Source organism: Elephas maximus, chromosome 12 (genome assembly GCF_024166365.1).
Source record: "Elephas maximus indicus isolate mEleMax1 chromosome 12, mEleMax1 primary haplotype, whole genome shotgun sequence".
NCBI classification, from domain to species: Eukaryota; Metazoa; Chordata; class Mammalia; order Proboscidea; family Elephantidae; genus Elephas; species Elephas maximus.
Genome location: NC_064830.1, coordinates 79,695,485 through 79,722,033, shown reverse-complemented (window position 1 = coordinate 79,722,033; position 26,549 = coordinate 79,695,485). Strand labels below are relative to the sequence as shown.

At 51.2% G+C, this 26,549-nt stretch overlaps 2 protein-coding genes across 4 annotated transcripts in view; one reads left to right on the top strand and one right to left on the bottom strand.

Moving 5' to 3' along the window:
- Nucleotides 1-26,549, bottom strand: part of IQCK (IQ motif containing K) — a 271,465-nt gene that overhangs the window by 92,180 nt on the left and 152,736 nt on the right. The gene's annotated exons all lie outside the window — the stretch shown is intronic.
- On the top strand, nucleotides 822-26,463 carry GPRC5B (G protein-coupled receptor class C group 5 member B). The gene is made up of 4 exons (XM_049904890.1): nucleotides 822-1,012; nucleotides 12,712-13,734; nucleotides 22,050-22,162; nucleotides 23,521-26,463. Exons 2-4 carry the CDS (start codon nucleotides 12,729-12,731, stop codon nucleotides 23,563-23,565), a joined length of 1,164 nt encoding a protein of 387 aa, XP_049760847.1. The 5' UTR covers nucleotides 822-1,012; nucleotides 12,712-12,728; the 3' UTR covers nucleotides 23,566-26,463.

The window sequence follows — 26,549 nt, the reverse complement described above, 5'->3', positions numbered from 1 at the left end:
CAGGAGGCTGTCCAGGGCCTCTCCTTCGAGCATGTCCCCAAGGGCGCTGGTCCCGGCTGAGCGTCGGCGGAGAGCAAAGCTGGTCGCCCCGGGCTGCTGAGTGTTTGCGCCCAGGAGAGTGGTGGACCTGAGTGATATGTGGTGGCAGGGATCCTGCGTGTGGACTCACGTGAGGGGGCACAGTGTGGGCGTGTGCGTGTGTTTGGGTATGTTGAAGGACGCAGGTGTTGGGCTCAGTGTGCACAAAGGGACAAGGACGCGTAGGGAGAAGGGTGCGCCCAGAATGGAAGCGTCTGCGTCTGCGTCTGGACGCACGAGGAGGCCAGGCAGCGTGCGTGTGCCTAGTGTCTACCGGGGCGGGATTCCCTGTGTCCCGGACTGGGCGTTGTATATTGTGGGGGAGTAACTGCTTACGAACCCACGTTGGAGAGTGTCCTGGACGGGAGGGAAGTCCCTGCACTAAGACACTCGTGAATGTGCCCTTTTGTGTGTATGTTGGCTAGTCTGGGGAGAGAGATTGCAAACGGATTAATTTAGGGGGTGCCCCGCGCGTCTGGACTACTTAGGGATGCACTGTGAGGGATGTACGTGGATGCGGAGGGAACGTCTCTGAATCTGGGATCCTGGGAGGGAGGATCGCCTCGGCACTCTAGGCAAAGAGAGAGGAGCTTGCGCCCTAGGTCACTGGTTTCTAATCCCGGCCGGGGCGGGACTCGGAGGCTCCGGGGGCGGGCCTCGGGGCTCTGGAGGCGGGGCTGGGTGGCTCTGGGGGAGGGACCTCGCCGGCTCTGGGGGAGGACCTCTGCCGCTCTGGGGGAGGGGCTCGGCGGCTGCAGCAGAGCGCGCCTGGCCAGGGGACGCCTCCCCCGGCAGCGGCTCGCGCGGGCAATGCAGTGAGACCCGCCCGGCGGGAGAGCGGGCGAGCGCTGGGTTGGGGCCGCGGCCGCGCTGCAGAGATGTGATTCTGGTCACAGGCCAGCGGGAGCGTCGGTGCTGCAGGGCCGAGCGGTCGGTGAGTGCAACCCGCGCAGAGGGGGCGGAGGGCGCTGCGAGCCCCCAGAAACTTTTCCCGCCGTGGCCTTGGGAGGGTTGAGTGCTGCTGGCGCTTTTCTAATCCTCCCTGCCCCCCCAGTATTGAGTCGGCTGGAGAAGGAGCTAAGTGCCCTAGGGGGGACCACCACAGTGCGACAGGAGACGAGCCGCAGAGGACGGGGGGGGGGCGTAGAGGAAGGGGGGCTGGGGACCCGGTACAGACGGTGGGGGCTGTGTACCCGAACCTGGTGGAGAGCTAAGTCTGAGAGGGTCTGGTAAAGGAGGCTGCGAGCGACCACAGGTAAAGGGGACTGGGAGCATACGGGGTTCCGACGTGCCAAAGTGACCCGTCGTGTGAGGGGAGCGGTGGGCGGGTCTGGGGGCCGCGGTGCTAGCCTGTGGAGGGCAGACCACGGACTGGGCGGACGGAAGGGGCGCAGGGCCGGGCTTTGAGGGTGACCTGCCGCACCTCCCGCAGGGGGAGAGAGCCAAGCTTGGAGCCAGCCGGGATTGCGCACTACTGGTCGGGGTCTGGGGGAGGGGAGGAGGGACACACTGCGGACGCAGAGAGGCCGAGCCAGGACCTGGGGATAGGGGACAATTGGGGGCGGAGGGAGAGGGTGGCTGCATACAATGGCCAAGGAAAGGGGTTGGCATTTCTATTCCGGACGTTGGCACTTGGGCCGCTGACAATAAAGGCTACGGGGTGGGGGGGAATTAGCCCTGTGCTGAGTCCCCTCTTTTTCGGGGGCGCAAGCTCCCAGCTCCACGAGTACCCCAGGCATCCCAGGTCTCTGCCGCCCGGGAGAAAGGGGCGCACTCCGGAGGAGCCGGCAACCTCTTCGTCCCGGGGGTAAAGCAGCTGGGGAGGGGGCACCGACCTTGCCCCAGAGGACGCCCCAGTGCAGCTCGCGAGTTCATTCTGCGGTCCTTGTTCCGTTACACCGAGGCCTAGCCAGCCCCCCCTTGTCCCCTGGTTCGCACAGGAGGCGGCTGCTTGGAGCGCGGACAAAGGTCCCTGGAGTGTGGCGGGCAGCGGCGTCCCCGCCTGGGGCCCAGCCCACGCGCCAGATTGGCACCCCAACTGCACCAGGATGCGGGGGCACCCGATCAGAGCCCAGGAGGAGCTGGAAGTCCCCCCAAAGACGAGAGGAGGAAGGGAGGGACCTGGCACAAAAGCCTTGGCAGTTCAGTGGAGGACCCTTGATTCAGAAGTTTCTTTGGGTGGGAGTAGGGGCTTTGGAGACTTTGAGTTAAACTGCATGTAAATGACATGTAAAATAGAATGCAAATCGTCCTCTGCCGGTCTGGAGCCCTCAGCCCCGCCAGCCAGTCGGGAGCCCCCAGTGCCGCCAGTCCTGTGTCTGGACTGTGGATGAGCACTCTTTCTTATCTGTTCCTGCTCAAAGTCTGAAAAGGGGTCAGCTGAGTTGGGGAGGAAAGAAGATGGGGGGAGGAGGAGTTGCCACTTGGGGCAAGGGAAACAAGACCAGAGATTTCAGAGCGGTTGGAAACAAACTCAAAATCTTTAAGTGGTTAATTTGTTTTTTCAACAAATGTGCCATTCACAGAGCTGGGTACTGGGCCCTACAGTGTACAAAATGGGCAAGCCCCTGCTCCCAGGAGGAGGAGGCGAACAAACACAAAACAAGTAAAGAGCAAATAAATGTAATTTCCAAGTGGGATGAGTGCAGTCAGGATAATAAGACAAGGTGATATAAAAGAAAGTGGCACAGGCGAGTGTACTAAAAGGAGACTGTTCTGGGAGTGACATTTGAGCTGGGTCCTCCAAGATGAGGGGTGGGTTACTGGGAGATGGGGGGTGGGGGGGGGCCCAGGCCGAGAGCACTGCAAGGCAAAGGCTGTGAGGTGGGAATGAGCTCAGTGTATAGAGGAACTCAACAAAGGCCATTGTGGCTGGAGCTCCTAAGCAGATGTGTGTCGTGGGGGGAGGGGGAGACCAGCCACATCATCGTCTTTGGGGCCATGGAAAGGACTTTAGGTTTTACTCTGCTCGAGCCAGGGAACCCTTAGAGGAGTTTGAGCAGGGAAGTCACAGGCTCTGATTGTTAAAAGCTCCCCTGGCCTCAACAAGGAGACGAAGGGGCTCTCCCCTCCCTGCCTCTGGGGTTGGCGAGGCGCCGGCAGCCTCCAAGGAGCTCCTTTCAACCCATGGGGACCGAGTTGAGCCTGGCCAGCCTGTGAACTGACTGGAGGAGTGGCCCGGCTTTTTAAACCCACTCCCCGGCTTTTAAGCAGTTCTTGTCTGCCCTAACTGGTCCCCACCCAGAGCCCCTGACCCCGCTCGTTTCCAACAAATGAGCGCCTCTGCACGGAGCTTCCTGGGGTTCCGAGTTTAGCAGCATTTTTTTCTCAGAATTACAGCCAGATAGGAATCCTCCACCCCGGCACGGGCAGCCAAGGATGCAATTTGCATTTAAATGATTGCTTTTATTTACTGGGTTGGAGCTGCTTTGCATACTCATGACTCACGGAGCTTCTGTTCTTTTGACCCTATTGACTAACCTATGAGGGATTTTTCATTTGAGAGCCCCTGAATAGGCTGGTGGTCTGGTCAGCCTGGGAAGTGAAGGTTATGAGATCTGTAACTTGGAAAAGATATCAGAGGGTGAGATTGCGGATCTGGGAAAAAGTTTAACGTCAGGAAACCTTCTAACAGTTTAATCCCGCCCTGCAGGAAATGCTCCAATGCTATAACAGGAGTGGGCTGGGACAGAGTGTAACGCTGGATTGCGTGGGGACAGGGGCTCCTCAGCCCCATTCTGGGCCTCTGCCAGAAATGAGGGATGGGGGGCATCATACTGAGGGTGCAATAGAAAGGCGTTGGAGTTGGGAACAGAGAGGAACAGGTCCTGGTCCCTGCTTTGCCTGTAAATTCGTTTGTCTCTGGCCAGGTTGCCTGACCTCTGCCTTCATTTTTCTAACCAGACAATGGGAGTTGTCTCTTTAAGAAGCAGGTGCTGAGTACTTTTTGTGTAGTATTTTGTTTTTAGTCACACCAGCCTTGTGAGGTCTGCACTGTCATTTTCCCCATTTTACAGACGAAGAGACAGGTTCAGAGAGGTTAAGCAACTTGTCCAAGGTTACATAGCTACGTAACTAAGTTCTGACTGAGTCCTCTACTCTGGGGTCCTTCTCACTATGATCTTACTCTCTCAACCCAGACCCAGTGCCGTAGAGTCGATTCCGACTCATAGCAACCCTATAGAACAGAGTACAAGGAGGCTGATGTATATACCCTGTGCCGGGTGTTCATCTGGGTATGTTGTTGTTGTGTGCCATCCAGTTGATTCCGACTCATAGCGATCCTATAGGACAGAGTAGAACTGCCCCATAGTGTTTCCAAGGAGCAGCTAGTGGATTCGAACTGCCGACCTTTTGGTTAGCAACCTGAGCTCTTAGGGTTAAATATACCCAGAGCTATGAAAAGGCCCGCCCACCTGCTCATTTTTACTTTCCCTTTCACTTTCTAGCATCCTCTCGCCTCCTTGGAGAAGGTGGGTTTAACATGTCTCTGATCTGCTGAGCTGGGAGGGGACGCCAGCACTAGGGATGACTAGGTGGCCATCTTGGATCCCTGCTGGTAGCAGGCCAAGCTAGGCTGGTCGGAGTGGTGTGTTCCAAAGCGGTTCCATACATTTTGTATCTACTTTCACGTGGGTGGGTGGGACACTGGGGACACTGGTTCCCAAATGCATGGCTGGCGTCTGGCTCTCACTCCACAAAAGACCTCAGTTTCAGGGCACTAAGGCTGGCCTCGAACCCTCGGCCCAGGCCCCCACCAGAAAGCCACCTTCACAGCAAGGCTCCCACGTGGACCACCTGCTGCTGCAAACAGCATAGCCTGGGGGGTTGCCAAGGCAGCCCCCCAAAGGCATCTACCCTTCACACCACCTCAGGTACCTGTTTCCTCAGTGTGTGATGCGGGAGGTTACAAACCAGTCATGGACAAACACCTGGGTGCGCAGCCTTACAGCACCATCTCCATGGCAACCGCCCCTCCTGGAAAGCGGAGGCACAAGACAGGAGTGAGATCAGAAAAGTTCATGACCCAGATGAGGGAGCATTTGCCAACCTTTTTTATTTATTAAACAGACACTTTACGTAAGTGGTTACCGCGTATCAACTACTATCCTAAATGCTGTTGGTGTCATTAGTTGCTGTCGCGTGGATTCCTACTCATGGCATCCCCGTTCGTGCAGAGAACTGTGCTTCCTAGGGTTTTCAAGGCTGTGACCTTTCAGAAGCAGATCACCAGGCCTTTCTTCTGAGGCACATCTGGGTGGGTGAGCCTCCAACTTTTTGGCTGGTAGCCAAGCACTTAACCATTTATGCACCCAGGGACTCCGTTCCTAAATTTTAATTTATTTTAATCCTCACAGCAATCCCTTGAGGCGGGTACTGTTATCACCCCCATTTGCCAGATAAGGAAACTGAAGCAGGACGAGTGTCGGCTGCCCAAGGTCACCAGGTGCCAGCAAGTGACAGAGGCGAGGCGGGATTTAAACCTGGGAGGTCTGACTCCGAAGTTCAGGCTCTTCACAGGGCACTGTGGAGAGGAATAGGCTGGGGGAACAGACTGCACAGGTGGTCTCCACGCAGGCAGCCCGTCCTTCTCACACGAGGAGTCCTGCCTGCATTCCTTCCAGCCTCAGCAGGCCCCAGCTTGTGGAGAAAGGGAGCCTGCTTCTTCACCACCTGCCAGCGGCATTTGGCCCCTCCGCGGAGGGGGGGGTGTGTGATTCAATGCAGTGTATCTAAGAGCAGCTCAGTGAGTCACATTTCCACGAGCCTGGCTGGCAGCAAAGGTAATTAGTATGTGAGGCGAGTCTTGCGCGTTCGTTCACATTTATTCATTACTCCTTTTGAGGAGCCGCACGCCTGCATCCCACGGGTTTGTAGCCATATATTCATCTCGTCCCAATCGGCCCTGTCTTGCGCTGGCTTGAAACCTCTAATCTGGTATTATTTGGTGTGGGGTCCTGGAGAGCTGCCAGCCCTGGGTGGTGGGAGGCACCAGGTGGCTGATGTAGTAGGATGGGGCCTACTTGGCAGTGGGCACAGGGGTGGGAGGGGAAGCTGCCCGGGCCAGGGGCCAGGCTCCCCCTGTTGCATATCTCATTGCTTCTCCATCTTGGGGTACTTAAGAACCTCACCTGCAGGCTTGTTGAAACACAGATGGCTGGACTCACCCTGAGGGTCTGTACTTCTAACAAGGTCCCAGGCATCAAACTTCTACTTAAACCTCTCAGACCCTCAGTTCCCTCATCTGTAAAATGGGAACACCACAAATGTCAGGGTGACCTGAGGATTAGAGACTGAGTTCATCAATTCATCCAGCAACTGGGTCATGACCCTTCCTATGGAGCAGGCACTGGGGAACCAGCAGAGAACAAGACAGACCGGGGCCTGGGGATGGGCGAAGCAGACCAAAATAGGAATAACATAATTGAAAAGTGTGGCACAGGCTACAAAGACAACAATCAAAAGTACTGAAATGGAGAGTAACGGGGGCAGGGGAACCCGATTTAGATAGACTGGCCAGCAAAGGGCTTGTCAAGTGACATTTCTAGAGCCCTGGTCTGTACTGAGAACTCAGTGACAGTAGTAGGATTGTTTGCCTCTTGCTCCCCCACTTTCTAGCTCTGTGACCTTGAACAAGCCGGCTGAACTTGCTGTACCACAGTGTCATCTCCTATAAAACGGAGCTAGTAATAGTACTCACCTCACAGGTTTGCACAGATTATAAGATGTTGCTACGCATGAAGTGCAGAGAAAGGTGTCTGGAATATGCAAGAACAGTAAGAGTTAATGATTATTATTGTTGTCGGAGTCCCTGGGTGGTACAAATGGGTAACTCACTCAGAAATGTAAATGAATGGCTAACTGAAAGGGCGCAAGTTCAGATACACCCAGAGGTGCCTCGGAAGAAAGGCCTGGTGATCTGCTTTCAAAAATCAGCCATTGAACACCCTATGGAGTGCAGTTCTACTCTGACGCATGAGATTGCCATGAGTTGGGGCTGACTCAATGGCAACTGGTTTTTTTTGTTTTTTGTTGTTGTTGTCACTCTGGCAGTAATAGATGACCCTGCAGGGCAATTCTGAATCTCCCAGAAGCCCTAGATATAAGCCAGACTCAGCTTCATTCTGTGAGGCAGTGTGTAACCCCTAGCCCCACCATCTGGGAGACTGTCCTATGCAGTGGGGTGGCTGTCACCTTATGGGAATCCTTAGCATGCTAATTACCCCCTCTTAAGATAACCAAACCCCTTAAAAGGCCCCTAGCAGCCATCAGTTGCATCTACATGCCTAAATATTGGCATTGGGTAGGGAGGACTTTCTGGAAGAAGGGGTCCACATGACTTGGGAGGAGTATTAGGACTTCTTTATTGACAGTGACAGATACTCAGCTCAAACTGGCTTAAGGCAAAAAAGGAAAATGAATTGGGTGCTGTAACCGCAAAGACCAGGGTATCTGGCGTCAGGCATGGCTGAATCCAGGCATTCAGTGGGAATTGGGACTCTGCTCCATCACGTAGCTGTTTCCTCTGGGTGAGCTTTACTCTTAGCCTTACTTCCTGTGGTGGCAAATATGTCCTTCTCCAGCTCCGGGTCTATATCCTTCTAGCTTATCAACCCCAGCAGGAAGAGAAGACCTCTTCCTAGTTAATTCTAGCAAGAAATCCTAGGGATGATTCTTATTGGTCTGGTTCAGGCCATGTGCCTGTCCATGTGCTAATCACTGTGGCAAAAAGTGAGATAAATGCTCTGATTGGCCAGACCTGAGTCAAGTGCCCATGCTTGGAGTTAGGGCTCCAAGTTGCTCTCCAAAGAAAAATCAGGAGCTCTTTCCAAAATGGGAGGGGAGAAGCGGATGCTGGGCAGCAAAAATAGCAGCTGTTCCAGAAAGACTAGTGGGTTCTGCCTTCAGGAATGAAAGCAGAAAGCAAAAGTGTGTCCATTTCCCGTGTCAGGAAGGAGGAGGGAGCGAGAGACCTGGGCCAGGGCTATAAAGACTCTGCACAATTTCAGAAGCTTGGTTGCCATTCTGGTGTTTTCATCATCCCCATCAGTTTCTTGCTATGGTTGGAAGGCCAACCAGGAAGGGGTGGGAGTGGGGAAATAGAGTCCCCATTTGCAGCTAGGCTTGGAGAGAGGAGATCCCTCCATGAAAGTGAGTGGAGGCAGCTACTGATGAAGTAAAAAGGCTGAATTCTTGCAAGGAAGGAACATGGAGGCAGGCCTGGGGCTCAAGGCCCAGCTGGTTTCCTGACATCTTTCCCATCAACACTGTCTTTCAGTGTCTAGACCAGCCCTTCTCAACCTCAGGGTGTTGACATTTTGGAATGGATCATTTGTTGGTGTTGGGGGCCGTCCTTTGCATTATAGGATGTTTAGCACCATCTCTGGTCTCCACCCTCTAGATGCCAGTAGTAATTGTGACAACCAAAAAGTCTCTAAAAAAAAACCCAGATCTAAACCAGTTCCTATTTTGATTCCAACTCATGGTGACCTCATGTGTTGCAAAGTAGAACTGTTCCATAGGGTTTTCAAGGCTAAGACCTTTTGGAAGCAGATCACCAGGCCTATCTTCTGAGGCATCTCTGGGTGGGTATGACCCACTAACTTTTGGGTTAGTAGTTGAGAATTTAACTGTTGCCAAATGTCCCTTGGGCGTCAAAATCACCCCTGGTTGAGAACCGGTGGCCTAGGGGTACATGCAAGGATTGATGAGGCTAAGATTTCAGAAACACATTCCTACCTGTCATTCGCCCAGCCACCCTCAAGACCTGTGTGACCTAGAGGGGGGATATGGGGGGTGTTTCTTGTGTTACTTGTGTTTGCCATTGATGAGATGTCTGAGGGAAATCCATTCCAGAGTCCCTCTAGTGTGTCTGTGGGCTGATGGCATTTTGTTCAGACACACCCAGTTCTTCAGTTTTGATTCCCAGTGTGCTTACAGGACCTGGTAAGGAGCACCTCTGTCTGGGACAGTGTTTTTCCAGAGGGTGGTACCCACATCCCAATGAGTATGCAATATGAGTTATGGCAGGGAGCAATTTAAACATTTTAGGAGATAAGTACATTAATGTGCTAATTTTTTTTCTAAGTGAGTCGATTTAAAGGACTCAGTGAGCCAGTTAAGTAAATAACTACATAGATGTGTGTCTACAGGGCATAAGATACTACCATGGCAGGCCGTGACGGCGGAGCAGTGTCATGTTAGTGATTAGTGACTGGACCTTGGGCCAATTACCAAGGTCTGGGGTGAGTCCTCATCCTTAATTTGCTTGAGCAGGATGCTGGGATGCTTGTATAAGGGCACCTCTTGGCTTCACCATCTAGTCCAAGTCTGCTGAGTTGAGAAGTCAAAATCCTAGCTCTTAAACCAAACTGTAAGGACCAACTGCAACTTCAAATCAGTGTATTATCAACTTTGTTCCTCTCTGCTCCACTTCTGTTCTGTCACCAGCTTCACAGGCAGCACCTCTTCCTCTGACCCTAAGCACCTGGAGCGAGGTCAGAGCTCTCAAGTTAAAAGGCACAGTCCTCCAGACTGCCAAGTCTGCCCAAGACCAAAGATGTCAGCTGCAAGCTTGGGAGTTCCCAAAGCACCCCCACTTCTGACCTGCTGGTTACAAATTAAAGGGCTCCCTCTACCCCCTGCAAGATACCAGCTGTAAACTCAGGGGTCCCCAGCCCCCCTCCCACTGCTGACCTTCTGGCTCCCACTTTTCCCTCAAGCTCAATAACTTGCTAGAATGACTCACAAAACTCTCGGAAAATGGTATACTTAGGATTACAGTTTTATTACCGCAAAAAGGATATAAATGAAGAGATGCACAGGGTGAGGTCTGAGAGGGTCCTCAACATGGAACTTCCATGTCCCCAAAAGGGATGTGCTGCTCTCCCACATGCACCGATGTCTATCACTAACCAGGAAGCCCATGGAGCTTCTATGTCCACAGCTTCTATTGGGAGTCTCATTATATAATTCAAACACCAGTCCTTTCCCGGAGGTCCTTCTGATATCACAAGGTGATCACAAGATTGATATTACTTTGTGGGTCTTTCTGGCCTGGCCAGCCCCCACCTGAGTCACCTCATCAGCATAACCTCTTAGGCTAGGTGTGGTCTGGAGCCCTCATCAAAGACACTTATGATTACTGGGAAAATTCCAAGGTTTTAGAGGTTATCTCTCAGGAACCAAGGATAAAGATCAAATTCTTTGGGTCAAGTTAATTTTAAACCCCACACTTGCCTTCTCTCATCTACCAGCAAAGGATACAGTCTCTACAATATCAGGCCACTTCTCCTTCGGCAGCATCAATGATTTATCCCTGTCGATGGCCTCACGGCCAAGGCAGGATGAGAGATGCTCACAGGCTCCTTGTAAAGGAGCAAAGAGGGAGGTGGTCAATACTGCATTTACTTACGGAAGCCCCAGGGACGCTGAAAGCTGCTGAAGCTGCCGGCAGGGTGGTGATAGGCAGTAGGCTGGGGTGAGATGGAAAGGAAGTAAGCATCTGAGTAGGGGCCAGGCTCTCTTCCAAAGAAAGGAGTTGGTGGCATTGCGGTAGGGGGAGAGCCTGATGAATAAGTCTTTCGTTCATTCAGTACTTGCTTTGTGCTGACACCGTGTGCTAATACTTGAGTCCATACCAGTGGTTCTCAACCCAGGGGGATTTTGCTCCCCACCCCTCGCCCCCACCCTCCCCACACACATACACTAGGGGACATTTGGCAATGTCTGAAGACATTTTTTGTTGTCATAACTGGGGGAGGGGTCCTACCAGCATCTAGCAGGTGGAGACCAGGGATGTTGCTAAACATCCTTCAATGCATAGAACTGCCCTCACAGCAAAGAATGATCCAGCCCCAAATGTCAGCAGTGCTGAGGCTGAGAAACCCAGTTCTACACTGATGAGCAAGGCGATGCCCCTGCTCTTCTGCATCTGACAGTGTAGAGACAGGAGGGGAGGGGAGAGGAGGACCAAAGCAAACAGGCAAAAAACTACAGATCCCATTAGAGCTAAGAAATCGACAAGGGGCTCAGGTAGACAGTAACGGGGTGTGACCTTGGCCAAGGTCTGAGCTGATGACATTAGCACCCAGACCAGCGAGGGGAGGAGCAGTCTTCCATGCAAGGAGGGAAACGGGGTGTTCTAGGCAGAGGGAGCAGGAAGGGATGAGAGGAGACTTGGGTTAAGCCATTGTTGTGGCTGCTGTCTGGAGACCCACTTCAGTAGGGGCAGGAGTGAGGGTGGCCAGGACGTTCCTGTATTTGGGACCCACAGTCGATTCTCCTTATTTGCAGTAGTTATGGTGTATATATAAGCCCCACGACCACTGAATTAGTGAATATTGGACCAGCCTTGTGCATCGGTTGGCTCTGATTTTTCACTGCTTTGTGTATATGCCCTTGTCTGCAAATGACCACAAAACCACCTCGATTATTGATTTTGAGGTTACAAATACATTTTAGCAAGTCAATGAATTCACAAATTTGGAATCTCCGAATAATGGGGGTGAGTTGCACTAAGTTTGAAATGCCTTTGAGGCCTCTAAGAGGGGGTGTTGGTTTGCTTCTAGGAGTTGGGTCATGTGGCCTTGGGCAAGTGACGTGCCCTCCTGGAGACCCTGTTTGCCATCTGTAAGTTGGAGATCACGGTAGGGCCTCATAGGATGGATGTGAGAACCAGAGGTGTTGATTCCTGTCAAGTTCCTGGCTTAGAGTAAGCTGGGGGTAAATGTTTGTGGTTATTACTGAAAGGATGAAACGTTACTCCCTTTTTTTTTTTTTTGAAGATGTCAAAGATAGCACATAGTATATAAAAAAGGGTGTACAGAGAAACTGAGTCTCCCTCCTACCCTGTCCTCCAGCCACCTGGGGATGATTCCTGGTCGCTAATGAGGCTACCGTGTGGGCAAAGGGGACTGCTGGGCCAACATCCCACCTGACAGCTGGAGGCCCTGCCTCTCGCCCCCACAGAGTTGTGGCTGCCCCTTTAGATGGGAATGCCCTTTCTGTTTGCCACACTCCCCACCATTCCCTATTGCTCCCAGACCCAGTCACTGTAACATAAATACCCTGGCTCCTTGGAGGTGTTTGAGTTTGTAACTCGTGTACTAGATGGATGCAGAGGACCATGACGTGCAGTGTCTTTTCTTGCAGTTGTTGGGGTTCACTGCTCCAGCCAAGGGTGCAGATAGGAGCTAAAGTGGACCTCCCCCACTCTGTGAGGGGCTGCACTGCCTGGAGTAAGGGGTGCCTTTTCCTAATGCGTCCACAGGTGCTACGTGGGCTAAAAGACCCATTGTCGTGGAGTTGCTTCCAACTCATAGAGACCCTATAGGACAGAATAGAACTGTCCAGTAGAACCGGAAATAGATTTGCAAGCCTGTAAATCTTTATGAAAGCAGACTGGCACATCTTTCTCCCACAGAGTGGCTGGCAGGTTTCAGCCACTGACCTTTTGGTTAGCAGCCGAGCAGAGCACTTAACCACTGCACCACCAGGGCTGCTCCAGGTGGGCTAGCAGGTTTGAAATAAGGTGGGTCTTCTAAAAAGTCTGGAAGGTGGGAGACTCACGATGAATTGGTCTTTCTCTCTTTTCCCTGTGCCCTCTTCCCGACGGCTTTCCTGGACTTTTAGTGAAATCAGAGAGAAAGATGAGGACCCACCATGCCCTGGCCTTCATCCTGTTCTTCATGATTGCCTCCGGGGCCTCCGAAAATGCCAGCACATCCAGGGGCTGCGGGCTGGACCTCCTCCCTCAGTACGTGTCCCTGTGCGACCTGGACACCATCTGGGGTATCGTGGTGGAGGCGGTGGCCGGGGCAGGTGCCCTGATCACACTGCTGCTGATGCTAATCCTCCTGGTACGGCTGCCATTCATCAAGGACAAGGAGAAGAGGGACCCCGTGGGCCTCCACTTCCTCTTCCTCCTGGGGACCCTGGGCCTCTTCGGGCTGACGTTTGCCTTCATCATCCGGGAGGACGAGACCATCTGCTCAGTGCGCCGTTTCCTCTGGGGCGTCCTCTTCGCGCTGTGCTTCTCCTGCCTGCTGAGCCAGGCGTGGCGCGTGCGGAGGCTGGTGCGCCATGGCAAGAGCCCGTCAGGCTGGCAGCTGGTGGGCATGGCGCTGTGCCTGATGCTGGTGCAGGTCATCATTGCCATCGAGTGGCTCGTGCTGACGGTGCTGCGCGACGCAAAGCCAGCCTGCGCCTACGAGCCCATGGATTTCGTGATGGCCCTCACCTACGACATGGTGCTGCTGGTGGCCACCCTGGGGCTGGCCGTCTGCACGCTGTGCGGCAAGTTCAAGAAGTGGAAGCAGAACGGGGCCTGCATCCTGGTCACAGCCTTCCTCTCTGTGCTCATCTGGGTGGCCTGGATGACCATGTACCTGTTTGGCAATGCTGAGCTGCAGCAGGGAGAGGCCTGGAGGGACCCCACCTTGGCCATCACCCTGGTGGCCAGTGGCTGGGTCTTCGTCATCTTCCATGCCATCCCTGAGATCCACTGCGCCATTCTTTCAGCCCCGCAAGAGAACACACCCAACTACTTTGACACGTCACAGCCAAGGATGCGGGAGACGGCCTTCGAGGAGGACGTGCAGCTGCCGCGCACATACATGGAAAACAAGGCCTTCTCTATGGACGAGCACAATGCAGGTAAAGTGGATGCCACCACTGGGTTAGGCTCTGGGGCCCTTCGTCCCAAAAGGACTCTCTTCTTTCTCTCCAGCGGGGACACGTGATCCTCGGGTACAGTCCTAAGCAGACCAGGGTCCACAAATAATGACCCCGAGATGAACTTTTATTTAGTTTTTTTTTTTTTTTAAACCAATTGCCAACTAATTTAATAGAAAATTCCAGATTTCTGACTTTTATAAAGTCAGATATGGCAATGCTGGGCCAACATGACTTGGCAGCAATTGCCTGGAGGCCCTGCCTCTCACTGCTCACAGAGTTGTGGCTGCCCCTTTGGGTGGGAATGCCCTTTCTGTTTGTCACACTCCCCACCATTCCCTTTTGCTCCCTGGCCCAGCCACAGTAACATATTCATATTCATTCCTTGGTTCCCTGAAAGCATTTGAGTTTGCAACTTGTGTGCCAGGTGGATGCAGGGGACCATAAGGGGCAATGCTCTTTTCCCTTTTCCCCCACCTCAGTCACCATGAATGTAAGAATTTGGACCCTGGAGTCAGATGTCTGGGTTCAATCTTGGTTTGCCCATTCCTAGATACATGGCTTTAAGCACATTCTTTTCCTTCTCTGAGCCTCAGTTTTCTTTATCTGTAAAATAGAATCTTCCTTATAAGTTTTGTGAGAAGCAATATAGTGAGTGTAAAGCCCCTACAGTACCTGGCAGGTAGTATTTGAGTCTTGGTGTGGTTCCCTGAAAGTGGAGCCTGAGACAAGGGCTTGGATGCAGGTAGTTTACCTGGGAGGTGATCCCCCTGCAAGGGAGAGGGCAGAGAGAATGAGGCCGGGGAGGCAGAAGCACCGGAGTGCTACATGAATGAGCTGGGAACCACCACAGGCAGCTGGGGCTCAGTCCTGCCAGGAACCCTCTGAGGATTCATGTGGAATTAGTCTTAGTGTTGACCCCCAAAGGACAGGGGCTGGGGCATTTATCCACCAACTCCTGGCTCCCACTGTCATTAATATCCCCAATAATTCTGGTGAATGGGCTGGATAAGTACCCTTGGCTTTGAGGTGGATACTGTGTGGATACACAGGACTGGTCGCTGCTGCAGGAAGATTCTAGATGAGCCGAAGGGACGCAGTAAAGGCACCCATAGCACCTGCTATAGGCGATTACAAAGCATCTCTTGGAATCATTACTAAAGAGTATAGACTAGCATCCCAGTACTGGAGCTAAATAAAGTGCCTTTTCTGTTACCTGAAGCCTTATCAGGGACTACAATAAGAGCATTAAGAATAATAATAGTACTTATTATCAGGAGTAGTATAAAACTCAAACCAAACCACTGCGTTGGAGTCGATTCCGACACATGGCAGCCCTGTGTGTTACATAGTAGAACTGAGCTCCATAGGGGTTTCCTGGCTATGATCTTTACAGAAACAGATTGCCAGGCCTTTCTTCTGCAATGCCACTGGGTAGGTTTGAACCACCAATCTTTAGGCTGGTAGTTCAGCGCAAACCATTTGTATCAGCCAGGGACCTTTCAGGAGTAGTGTGTAGTTGTTGTGTGCTGTTGAGGTGATTCCAACTCATAGCGACCTGACAGGACAGAGTAGAACTTCCCCATAGAGTTTCTAAGGCTGTGATTTTACAGAAGCAGACTGCCACATCCTTCTCCTGCAGAGTGGCTAGTGGGTTCGAACCGCTGATCTTTGGTTATCAGCTGAGCATTTAACCACTGTGCCACCAGAGCTCCTCAGAGTAATATTTTAAAGAAAACCAAGCCTATTGCTGTCAAGCCAACTCTGACTCATAGTGACCCTATAGGACAGAGTAGAACTGCCCTACGGGGTTTCCAGGGAGCAGCTGGTGGATTCCAGCCACCGCCCTTTTGGTTAGCAGCCCAGCTCCAAACTCTCTGGTCCCCGGGGTCACCATTATTGAGCACTGTGTGGCAGGCACTGTTATAAGGGCTTAACCTACATTGTCTCATTAGTCCTCACAACCACTCAGTGAGACAGGTACCATTCATTATTACCCCAATTTTATAGATGAGTAAGTGGAGACTCGAAGATGTTAAATCCCTTGCCTGAGGACATACAGCCAGGAGGTGGCCCATTCCACACCGTCAGGATTCCTTGTTTAGTGCCGCTCACCCAGGTGCCTGATGCGTGGGCAGTGCTCAGCAGCTGGTCATAAGATGAAGTCAACCCTTCTGTGTAGAGTGGCCAGACCTGGAGAGCCGTGGGCCACACACTATAGGCGGTGGGGAGCATGTCGAGCCTTCAGCTCCTCCAGGCCCCCAACATCCCTCCTTCCCACCGGGGGGGTACCTAGCTTCCTCTGCACCCTGCCTCCTGGCCAGACCCACAGGAGGGAATCCCAGTGGCTCCGCTCCTGGCTAGGGCCGGGGCTCCTGGTGTAGCCTTTTTCAGAGCTGCTTCCTTCTGGCCAGAAAGTCTCAGGCCAGGAAGCCCGTGTTCGGTGGGAGATTTGGCAGGGCTGTCAGCATCAGCCCAGCCGGTTGGGCTAGCACCCTGGGTTGCCAGGAGAAGAGGGTGGGGGTCAGGATGGGGATCATCCCCAGGAGTCCAAGGGCCCTGCAGAGGATGTGCTGAGCAGAGACCAGGGGTCTAGCTCGTCCCTGGGGTCCTGGTGGAGCCGGCTCTTCCCCGGCTCTGGAGCAGGATCCTTGTAATCTGAGACTCACGGACTCCTCTTAGGCCTCAAAAGTTCCGGGAACTCCTGAAATAAATTGTCATACATTCGTTGTTTTCCCGGGGAACTGACCTATCGCTTTGTCAGATTTTCGAAGCCAACTGTGACCCCAGAAAGGTTAAGAAGCAGTGTTGTTGAAGCATGATAGTCTGATTTCCTTGGCAGTGAAGCTAGGTGGGGTGCCAGACTACCCAAATACTAGGATCCGAAAGCAAGGAGAGCATCTCTACTAAGTGTTGACTGTGCCAGGGACCATTCTGAGACTTTTAGGTGGCCGATCTCATTGAATTCCTACAATAACCCGAACAGGTAGGTTTAGGCACATTGAGCCCTGGTGGCACAGTGGTTAAGAGCTCACCTGCTAACCAAAAGGTCAACAGGTCGAATCCATCAGCAGCTCCTTGGAAATCCTATGGGGCAGGTCTACTCTGTCCTATTGGGTTGCCGTGAGTCAGAATCAACTTGACGGCAACAGGGTTGGTTTTTGGTTTATTATCCCCATATTGCAGAAAGGAAACTGAAGCACGGAGAGGCTAAGTGACTTGTCCAGGAGGCAGAGCCAGGCTCTGAACCCCAGGGGACTGGCTCTAGAGCCTGTAGGCTTAACTACTCTGCCACGGAATTACCCTCCTCTTCTTACAGCAGTTCGAGTCCGCCATCTCACCTGAGTGTCAAGACAGCTTTGTGCCTCCAGAAAGACAGAGATTGTTAGACCCAGTAGACAGAGAAAGGACACTGAAGCCCTAGATGTCAGGCACCCTGTTCACAGTCATGCTACCAGTACACAGAGACCAGAGAGGGAAGAGTGCCTTTCAGAATCTCACTGTATGCATCCTGTCTTGGAGCAATGCAACCAGTATTTATGTGTTCCCATAAGATCCAGGAATCAAAGGGATCTGGGACCTCAGGTCGGTACAGCAGTATTGGGGCTAGCAAAGGGGAGTGATAGGGGCTGGAGGAGCTGAGAGGGGCCTGCACCCCCATTTGTTTCATATTCGGGCACATTCCAAAGCCAAGTACGTAATTTTTCCACCCCCCTCTTGGTTTTCCAAAACAAAAATTGCATTATTTTTCCTTTCTGATAAAAGATCGATAATAATCATGTAGAAGGTTCAAGCAAGTAAAAATAATAAAAATGGCACCAAATGCCATTGCCCAGAGGCAGCTACTGCTAAGGGTTTGCTCCAGTCTTACCAGACATCTCAATGTGCGTGTGCACATGTGCACGCACACACACACACACACACAGCTGCAGATTAGGGTTACCTGGGCAGCTTAAAGAACTTCACAATGCCTCCCTGCCTCTCGTTTCCTAAGTGTGACCTCGGGCCTAGATATTTTTTTAAGCTCTCCGCATGATTCTAAAATGAGGCCAGGTGGAAACCACTGGTTTAGGTGATGCTCTGCACTGTGCTTGCTTAAATCAACATTATACCACAGAGACCTTTCCCTGCCCGTGACTGCAAAGCTGTGCTCTCCTTTTAATGATGGACAGCTTTCCACTATGCACTGTAATTTATTTTTCCAGTCTTCAGTTGGAGAGTTGTGAAGTACCGTCAAGTCAATCCCGACTCACAGGGACCCCATGTGGGAGAGTAGAACTGCTCCATAGGGTTTTCTGGGCTATAATCCTTACAAGAGCAGATTGCCAGGTCTTTCTCCTGTAGACCCACTAGGTATTCCACTTACTTCTGGCTTTCTGCTGTTACAAACAAGGAGCCCTGGTGGTACGACAGTTAAGTGCTTAACTGCTAACTGAAAGGTTGGCTGTTCAAACCCACCCAGCAACTCTGTGGGAGAAAAATCTGGTGCTCTCCTTCAGTAAAGATTACAGCCTAGAAACCCTATGGGGCTGTTCTGTTCTGTCACGTGGGGTCAGTATGAGTCAGAATCGACTCAAGGGCACCCAAAAACAGCAAAAACAATGATTATAAACTCTGCAGTGAATGTTCTTGTGCATTAAATCAATTATCTCCTTGCAAAAACTTCCTAGGTATAGGTCAGAGTCTGCACATTACATCCTGAGACAGACTGTCCCCCAGAAAAATGAACTATTTTACCATCCCCCTTTAACAATTGCATGAGAGCCCTGTTTCCCCACCTCTTCACCAACCTTGGAGCCCCAGGGTGATGCGAACAGTTAACACACTCCATTGCTAACCAAAAGGCTGGTGGTTCAAGTCCACCCAGAGGTACCTTGGAAGAAAGGCCTGGCAAACTTCCAGAAAACCAACCATTGAAAACCCCATGGAGCACAGTTCTACTCTGACATATATGGGGTCTCCATGAGTTGGGGTTGACTCAACGGCAGTTGGTTTACTGGTCCCCAGCTTTGGGTGTTGTCAGGCTTTTTTTTTTTTTCCAGTAGCCCTGTTTTGGATCCTCCCAAGTATATCTCTACTTCTCCATTTTGGAAATAAAAAAGATAGCTGAATCACTCCAGAACCAAAATTCACATGGGGCCAGGAAGGGTGGGCCTCAGGCAAGGCTAGTTGTTAAGGCTCACACATAAGGGCTAGATTGGAGTTCTGGCTAGGACTTGCTTTGTCCAAGACACCCTTGTTTTGCTGGCTGGGGAACCTCCGGGCACATTCCCTTGCCACTGTGAGAACAGCTGTTGGCATCTTTGGTGCTTACCTCAGCAAGCTTGTATTTTAGGGAAGCAGGCCCCAAGAAGGAAGGGCCTTACCCTGGAGCTCTTGGGTCTCAGAATAGTCAGTGCTCAGGAGCTATGGTTGGACCTCTTTCTCTTGGAATTTTCACCTTCCTGCCAGCCTCTCCGGCTCTGTCTCCTTGAGAGTATCCCCACATCCTCATGAGAGGGAAAGGGCCTTCTGTGGGCTGACATGTGCTCTACCAAGCCCCAGCAGCCTCTGCTCCCTTATTTCCTTCCCCCAAGTGAGACCCACAGGGATAGACGGCCTCACCAGCCTACTGCTTATTACTAAGCATCAACAAGGCATGAGGTATGTGATAAAAGATTAAAATACACTGAGAGATATAGCACCTCGGATCACATCTTGGAAAGCGTTAACAAGGCACATTAAATGTTCACCTTTCAAAGGAGCAAGAGAGAAAAGTGTTCTTTCCCTCTCCTAGGATTTGGGCTGTAAGATCTCATTGGGGCCAAGGGCTGTTTAAACACTGGCCCTCTGCTTCATGGAGGAAGGCTCTGAATTGGTGTCTGGGGCAGAGCCAACCTAGCCATACAGGAGAATGCTAGCATTTGACTTATGAACTTTGATTCCTGTAGGGATACCCTTATGAGTAAGCCCTGTTTAGCTTTTCAGAACTGATCCAGGTCATGGTGGGGTGTACTTAGTCAGTCTGGCTTCTTGCAAGTAATATAAAATCCAATTTGAATTGTCTCAAGCAAAAAAAGGAATGTTTTGAGGTAACGGTTTCAGGAATGGTTCGATCCAGAAGGCTCAAACAATGACAGTCCATCTCTTGACTCTGTTAGTATCACGGCAACCCATAGCTCTAAGCTTGCATTGAGTCCCAATAGAAAAGAGGTCCACGTTCCAGGATGCTCAAGCAAAAATCCCAGGGCTACCTCTGATTGGATCCGATTGCCCTTCCCTGAACGAGTCAGTGTGCCCAGGAAAATGTAATCTCCCCATTGGCCAGGCCTAAGTGATGTGTCCTCCCACCCCCGAGGCCAGGAAAGCAGGCAGTTCTAGCCAAAGCGCAGGGGCCTAGAACTGGGGAAGGGTGTCCACCAGAAAAAAGTTACAAATAGCCACTACAGAGAGGAACCCTCTAGCTGGTCTCTCCACAGGTGGGCAGGAGAACCAGCTTTTGTCTCTTCGAAGAGAAAGTGTTTGGAACAAGATTCTCCCACCCCAGCAGGCTCGGTCTCTGGTGTGTTTTTGGTCTTCCCTCTCTTAAGCGGGTCTAGGCTAGGAATTGAGAAGAAGTCAGAGTCCATGGATTGTCTCCAGCCCATCCTGATGCCGCTCCCCAGCTCTACTTCTCTGTGCCCCTGGACGCGTACCTCCACGCTCACTATAGTGTGTAATGAGCTGCGTGAAGACTTGGAGATGCCAAGGCATAAAAGGTTTTCCTACGTATGCCTTGGACTATGTGTTCCCCATCCTGCCCCAACCGCTTCGGTCCAGCCCTGCCAGTTGCTGTTGAGTCAGTTGTGACTCACGGTGACCCCACATGCCTCGGAGCAGCACTGTGCTCTATAGGGTTTTTTGTTTCTAAAAAATATTTTATTGTGTTTTCGGTGAAGGTTTGCACAGCAGTTTAGGTTCCCATTCAACAATTTTATAGGGTTTCCAGTGGCTTTTTTTTTTTTTTGGAAGTAGGTCATCTGGCCTTTCTTCCAAGGCACCTCTCCAGGGGACTCGAGCCTCCCAATATTTTGGTTAGCAGCCAAGCATGTTAACCATTTGCTCTACCCAGGGACTCTGAGCTGTCCCTAATGTCACTTAAACTCAAGTTCCTTCTAAGTAGGTAAGTGTGATGGTAAAAAGCATAGTATCAGCAGTAGATATAGTGTGATGGTTAAGAGCACGGATTCTCCGCCAGGGTTCAAATGCTGGTTCTGACACAAGCTGTGTGACCTTGGGCAAATTACTTCACTTCTCTGTGCCCCATGTAAAAGGGGACTACTAAAACTAACCTATCATGAGTTTTTTTGTTTAAATCATATTATGAAAATTCAGTGAATTACTGTATATAAAGTACTGTTCACAGTGCCTGGCCTCTGGATGGTACTCTATGAAGGTTACCCAGAGCATCAGGAATTATGGCCCCTGCCTCAGGTAATTTGTAAAAAAAAAAAAAAAAACTCAAGTTCTCTTCTTCTTGGCCAGAAAAGTGACTTCCTTCAGGGAAGACTTTAAGTGAGGCTTTTCTCAGCAAAGTAAGATGAGTGCTTCACTGAGAATGAAGATGGTGACAGTGCCATCCCACAGCTGAGTCAGGCTTGTGTTTCGATTTGGCTTTTCTTTATGAAAAAGGAAATTTAAATCCCTAGAAGTATAGCAAATGAGAAACCACTGTGTAGCCACCTCCAAGAGGTAGAACTCGCTAACAGATTTTGCCATCTCTGCTTCAGTTCTCTGTTTATTCTTATTTAGAGAAAAACCTCCATGTGTGGGGAAGTCCCTCTGTCCCTGCCCTTTCACTTTGTGACCAGGACAACGCTATCATGCCCCTGATGCCCCTGTTCTTAGGATTTTACACCTCTGTGTGTCTCTAGAAACAGCATCCAGTGTGAAAGGGCATGGTGTTGCAGTTTGCTAGGATGGCGTCTGTACATGAGTTTGTCACAGGAGGCCTTCTGAGGGATGCCGCGGTGTGTCCTTATCCGTGGCCTGCGGGGGCTGCGTGGGGAAGAGAGCCCAGGGTGGCAGCTCAGCCCTGGGCCTCCTTCCCTCCAGAGCAGCCTGATCCCTGAACTCCACAAACTTCCCAGCCCCACAGAGAGCCCGAGAACAAAGCCCCTTTGTGACTTTTGTTTTGAATCAGGCTTGTGACAAAGGGGAGGAACGAATTGGGGGTGGGTGACTGGAGAGTGGCGTTGATGCAGGCAAAGAAAACAGAGGAGAAAAATTGTGTCTCTTTTTTGGTGTTGTGTTGCCACCCCTCCCTGTCCCTCCTTCAGCTCTCCGAACAGCGGGATTTCGCAACGGCAGCTTAGGAAACAGACCCAGCGCTCCGTTCAGAAGCAACGTGTATCAGCCAACCGAGATGGCCGTTGTGCTCAATGGTGGGACTGTAAGTATCAAGATGTGATGTTTTGGCAGGAAGCCTAAGAGTGTACAGTGTTGGGGAGCAGCTTCGTCGGGGACAGACTGCTCTAGAAGGCTGCGATGTGGCCTGCAAGACAGCGGCTCCAGTCAACACCCCTTGCAGCTAGAATGCATGCCACGCTTAACATATTTCTTCTTTCCCTCTCCGCCCCCTTTCTGCACGCATGTAAAAATCCACCTCTACTTAGCTTAGCTCGTGGAGATTCATTTCAGAGAGCCCGTGTTTCTTGAGGGCTCTTGCAGCCAGTGTCAGTTATCTAGGTTTCACTCTACATTTCCCCTACTGTCACCCTGGGAGGTGACTTTTAGGGAAAGCCCAGAATTAGGCAGCCCTGGCAGATTTTGCTGACGTCCAATCTTGTTTAGGTCCCCTTCCCTGTACCCCCCCGAATCTGTGTGCGCAGCTGGGTACAGAGCTCCATGCCCTTCACCATCCCCACTCCTAGGAGGCGTCTTAAGAAACTGAAACCGTTGCCATTTCTCTACCAGGCACACCAAAAAAAAAAGGGGGGGGGCTTACTATCTGATGCCAAACAGACCTTCAGCATAATCGCCATCGTTTCTGTTTTGTCTCCGTGGAATGACATCGTTTGTTCCTCCAACAATCCAGAAACGCACTCTCATTCCCACATTTACTTTCCCCACGTAGCTACATGCTTCTTTCAGAAATGATGCATGAGCCAGTTTACCTGTGTAAACTGGGCTTCCATTCTTTCTATCATGTGCCAATTCCATAACTCAACCCAAGCATTTTCTCCTGATGTAAGTCAGGGATGGTCTTGGACCTCTAGAGGGAAATCCTGATTTATTTGGGAACTGAGATTTTCGGGGCCCTTGGAATGGCATGCTAGACATGGGTTTGGAAAGGGCTAAAAGACAGACTCACAGATTTGCATTCTTGAGACTTCCTGCTATCCACGGGGCTGGTTTATGGTCAGGTGCCAAGAAAAGTAGAGCCCCTGACTCAAGCATTTGGCCTGTGTGTTATCATAAACACGGTTAGGAAAGTGCCCATCAATCACTTCTAAGCCCTCCTGGTCCCTTTTAGGACCCTGTGCCTGAAATCACCACAGACTTAGAGAAGTGAGTTTCTGGGTCAGGAAACTTACTTTCATTAGGGTTGGAGGATTCTAGAAGAAGGGAGATGACCTTCAGGAAAACAAGAGGGGCATCACACACAATGGCTGCTGGTTTTCTTGGGGGCTTCTTATTCATCCTGTCTAGGTAAAAGCAAGTTAACTTATCTCTGCCACTGTTAATGAATCAGTTTCTATGTTGACTTTGCCAAGGACAGAGTTCTTAGTGTGTTATCCTTGTTTCCAGATCCCAACTGCTCCGCCAAGTTACACTGGAAGACACCTCTGGTGAAAGACTTTAAGTTCCAGAGAATAAGAATCTCTCTTACCGATTTTATTCCCTGGCCATGTCTTTCTGGAGGGAGAAATCAGTTAACAGTAGCCGCACAAGGCCGCCTCACAGCCAGGAGATTTGGAAATCCTAGCTAAGGGGATTTCTTGTAAATGTGAACACTGCTGAACCGAAAAGCTAACACCAACTGCCCTCCCCCCACCCGCCACACACACACACACACACACACACACACACACACACACACACACATAATACCAAATCAACCTCGGTCCCCGCAAACTAAAGCAAAGCTAATTGCAAATAGTATTAGGCTCACTCGAAAATGTGGCTGGGAAGATGATTTCATCCTCTGGGGGTTGAACAGAACCAAATTCACAGCCGGTGGGCTAGGCTGGTGTTGGTAGAATGTCAGGGTCCCCCAACCTCTCAGTAAGTGCTCCATCTACGTGGCCTCTGGGAGATGACCCTTTCGTTGAGGAGTGCTGGTGGACGCTTTCCCACCAGCTTGCCTGTGGTTTGCACATTTCGGGGGGTCAGGAGCAGTTAAGGCGGGTATGGGTTAAGTCCAAGACCAGGCCCAACTGAATCATGGGGTAAGCTTTACAACCAGTGCTGGTGGAAGGACCCGGGCATGTGCCAAAGAAGAGAAGGTTATGCGGGCGTTTCATATGACCATCACATTTAGAAAATGGCGGCCAGCCACGGTTCCTTCAGTGGGCTTCTTCCCTAGTGCCTATGGCAAGCAAGCAAGCCCCGCCCCTCCCTGGTAGAGCTGCGGAAATACTCTGGCGTGGAGCAGCAGGCTGAAGACGGCTCCACATCTTCATTTCTTCTCTCCATCATCTCTCCCGCTTCCTGCACTCACTGGTGTTTCTCCAGGCCCTTTCCCAATTTTATTTCCATGTTCATTTCAAAAGCTCAAATGGGGCCACCAGCTTGAAGACCCCTGGGGAGGCAAGATGGCCGTGGTGGGCTTTGCCAGGGTGCCTCTCGGAAGCCTGCCATGCCGTGAGTTCTCGGGTCTTCCCGTGGACCGATGAGGTGGAAGCTCCAGGGTGGAGTGGATCACTCGGGGGTTTTGCTGCTCTTGGAGGGTGTGTGGGACATTTCAATCTTGTTTTTCTGCAGTTTCCATGAAAATGGTTCTCAAAGCCCATTGTTTCTGTCATGGTTTCCATCTGTCCTGAGCCAATCATTCCTTCGTTATGTGGCATTTCCAACATCTTGGCCATTAAAAGCCCCACGTTCTCTGCACTGTTTGGCCAGCATAATCGCTAGTGAGTAGTTAAAGCAAAGGGCTTTAAGCTGACGGCATGGAATGTATAAATGACGGTGGTCCTTTTGCATATACTCTAATCACTATATTGCTTTTTTCTATAAAACAACCCATAAGCCTTTAACCTTTAAAGAAAACGAGAAAGGTTAGTGTTTGGGGGGGGAATGGTCTCTTCATAAGCCAATACGTCTGAGCTATGTTTTAATAAACCTGATTTTTCTCGAGGCCTAGTCTCTGCTGTGTCCCCTCCCCTCCTCCCAGCCCCCATCCTTGTAGGGTGCTGGGGAAACCGAGGCCAGTCTCGCCATCCCTGCTATGGCCCTCCTGCCAGTGTTCCTTCCAGCTAGAGCATTTCCTTGTACGCCCATGCATGAAGAAGAGAAAGCATGGCCCCAGAATGCCACCCCTACCTGACTTCCAGAAGCACCACCGCCCCTGCCCAGAGCATGTGCTTGCTTCTAGAAAATCAGATTTCAGTCCTCTGTGCAGAGCGACATTGGGTGGATTGAAAACTTGCAGTATTGGGGAAGGGGTGGGAGGGCAAGATGCTAAGACCTGGGCTGCGGGTGGAGGGCGGGGGTGGTTGCATGCAGACCCAGTATTCTGGCGAGTAAGAGATCTCCGAACACCTCAGTCCAATCCAGTGCAAAACGACAGCCTTACACATTCTCGTGCCAGGAAATGGTTGCTCACCCCCGCTCCCTGGAGTCCTTTGGAGCTCTATGATCCTGCCAGTGACTTGGTCTACAGGCCTCCCCCCTTGCAGAGGGAGCCGTTCACATGGTCGCTTTGTCTCTCAGTTCTTTGTTGTCCAAATGTACAAGGTGAGCACGGCCTAAGTGGTGATAAGTGGGAAGTAACCTTTCACCACCAGAAAAGTGGAGCCATCTTTGAGCCACGGGAAACTCACTTAATGAGACCCTTCCTACCCCCCACTTTTTAATCTCTGGTATGTTGTTATGCTTCTGGGTTTTGTTTTTTGTTGGTCTTAAGACCGAGAGTGAGCTCAGTGGCCTCACAGTTGGGGCGGAAGCGGGGCGTGATGGGAGAAGGGAGAGAACGTATTTTTCTAGTGACTTCACCTGATGAGTACAAAGAGCCATCTTTGCCAAAAGACTGTGGCTGCTAGCTGCCCCCACGGAGCAGAGTTTAAATACAGGATTAAATGGCACCTCTGTTCAAGATCTGTTTATGTAAACAAGACTTGTTTGCGGAAAATGATTGGAAGAAGAGCATCTGTGATCAAAATACCTAATTGTAAGCACAACTCTTTCTGTGTCTGTTTATTAAAATCACTTGGGGACTATAACAGCCACTCTGTCCTCCCTTTTCATGGAAAACTGTCATTCCATCCTGGAGTTCTCCGCTGCAGATGGAGGGCGGGTGGGGAGTGAGGGAATCAGTTCTGAAAACTTACAAACTGGAAAGTTCTACGTGTCTCATTCAAGTGTGTCTAGGTTTTAAGATCCGGTGGTTGAAAGCTGGAGATCCAGTGCTTTCATCACAGACTCCGGCAGGGCTGCCTGAACAAGGGTGAAATTGGCATGGTCTTCAGTCAACAGCTTCTTGGTTAGCCAAGGCTGAGTGGAATGACTCAGGCTGAACCCCAGTGAAATGGAGCATTGTGGCTTTTATAATCCAATGATTCGATGAGTATACCAGCTTACAGGAGTTCTCGGCAGGTGCTTTTTATTAATTGATAAAG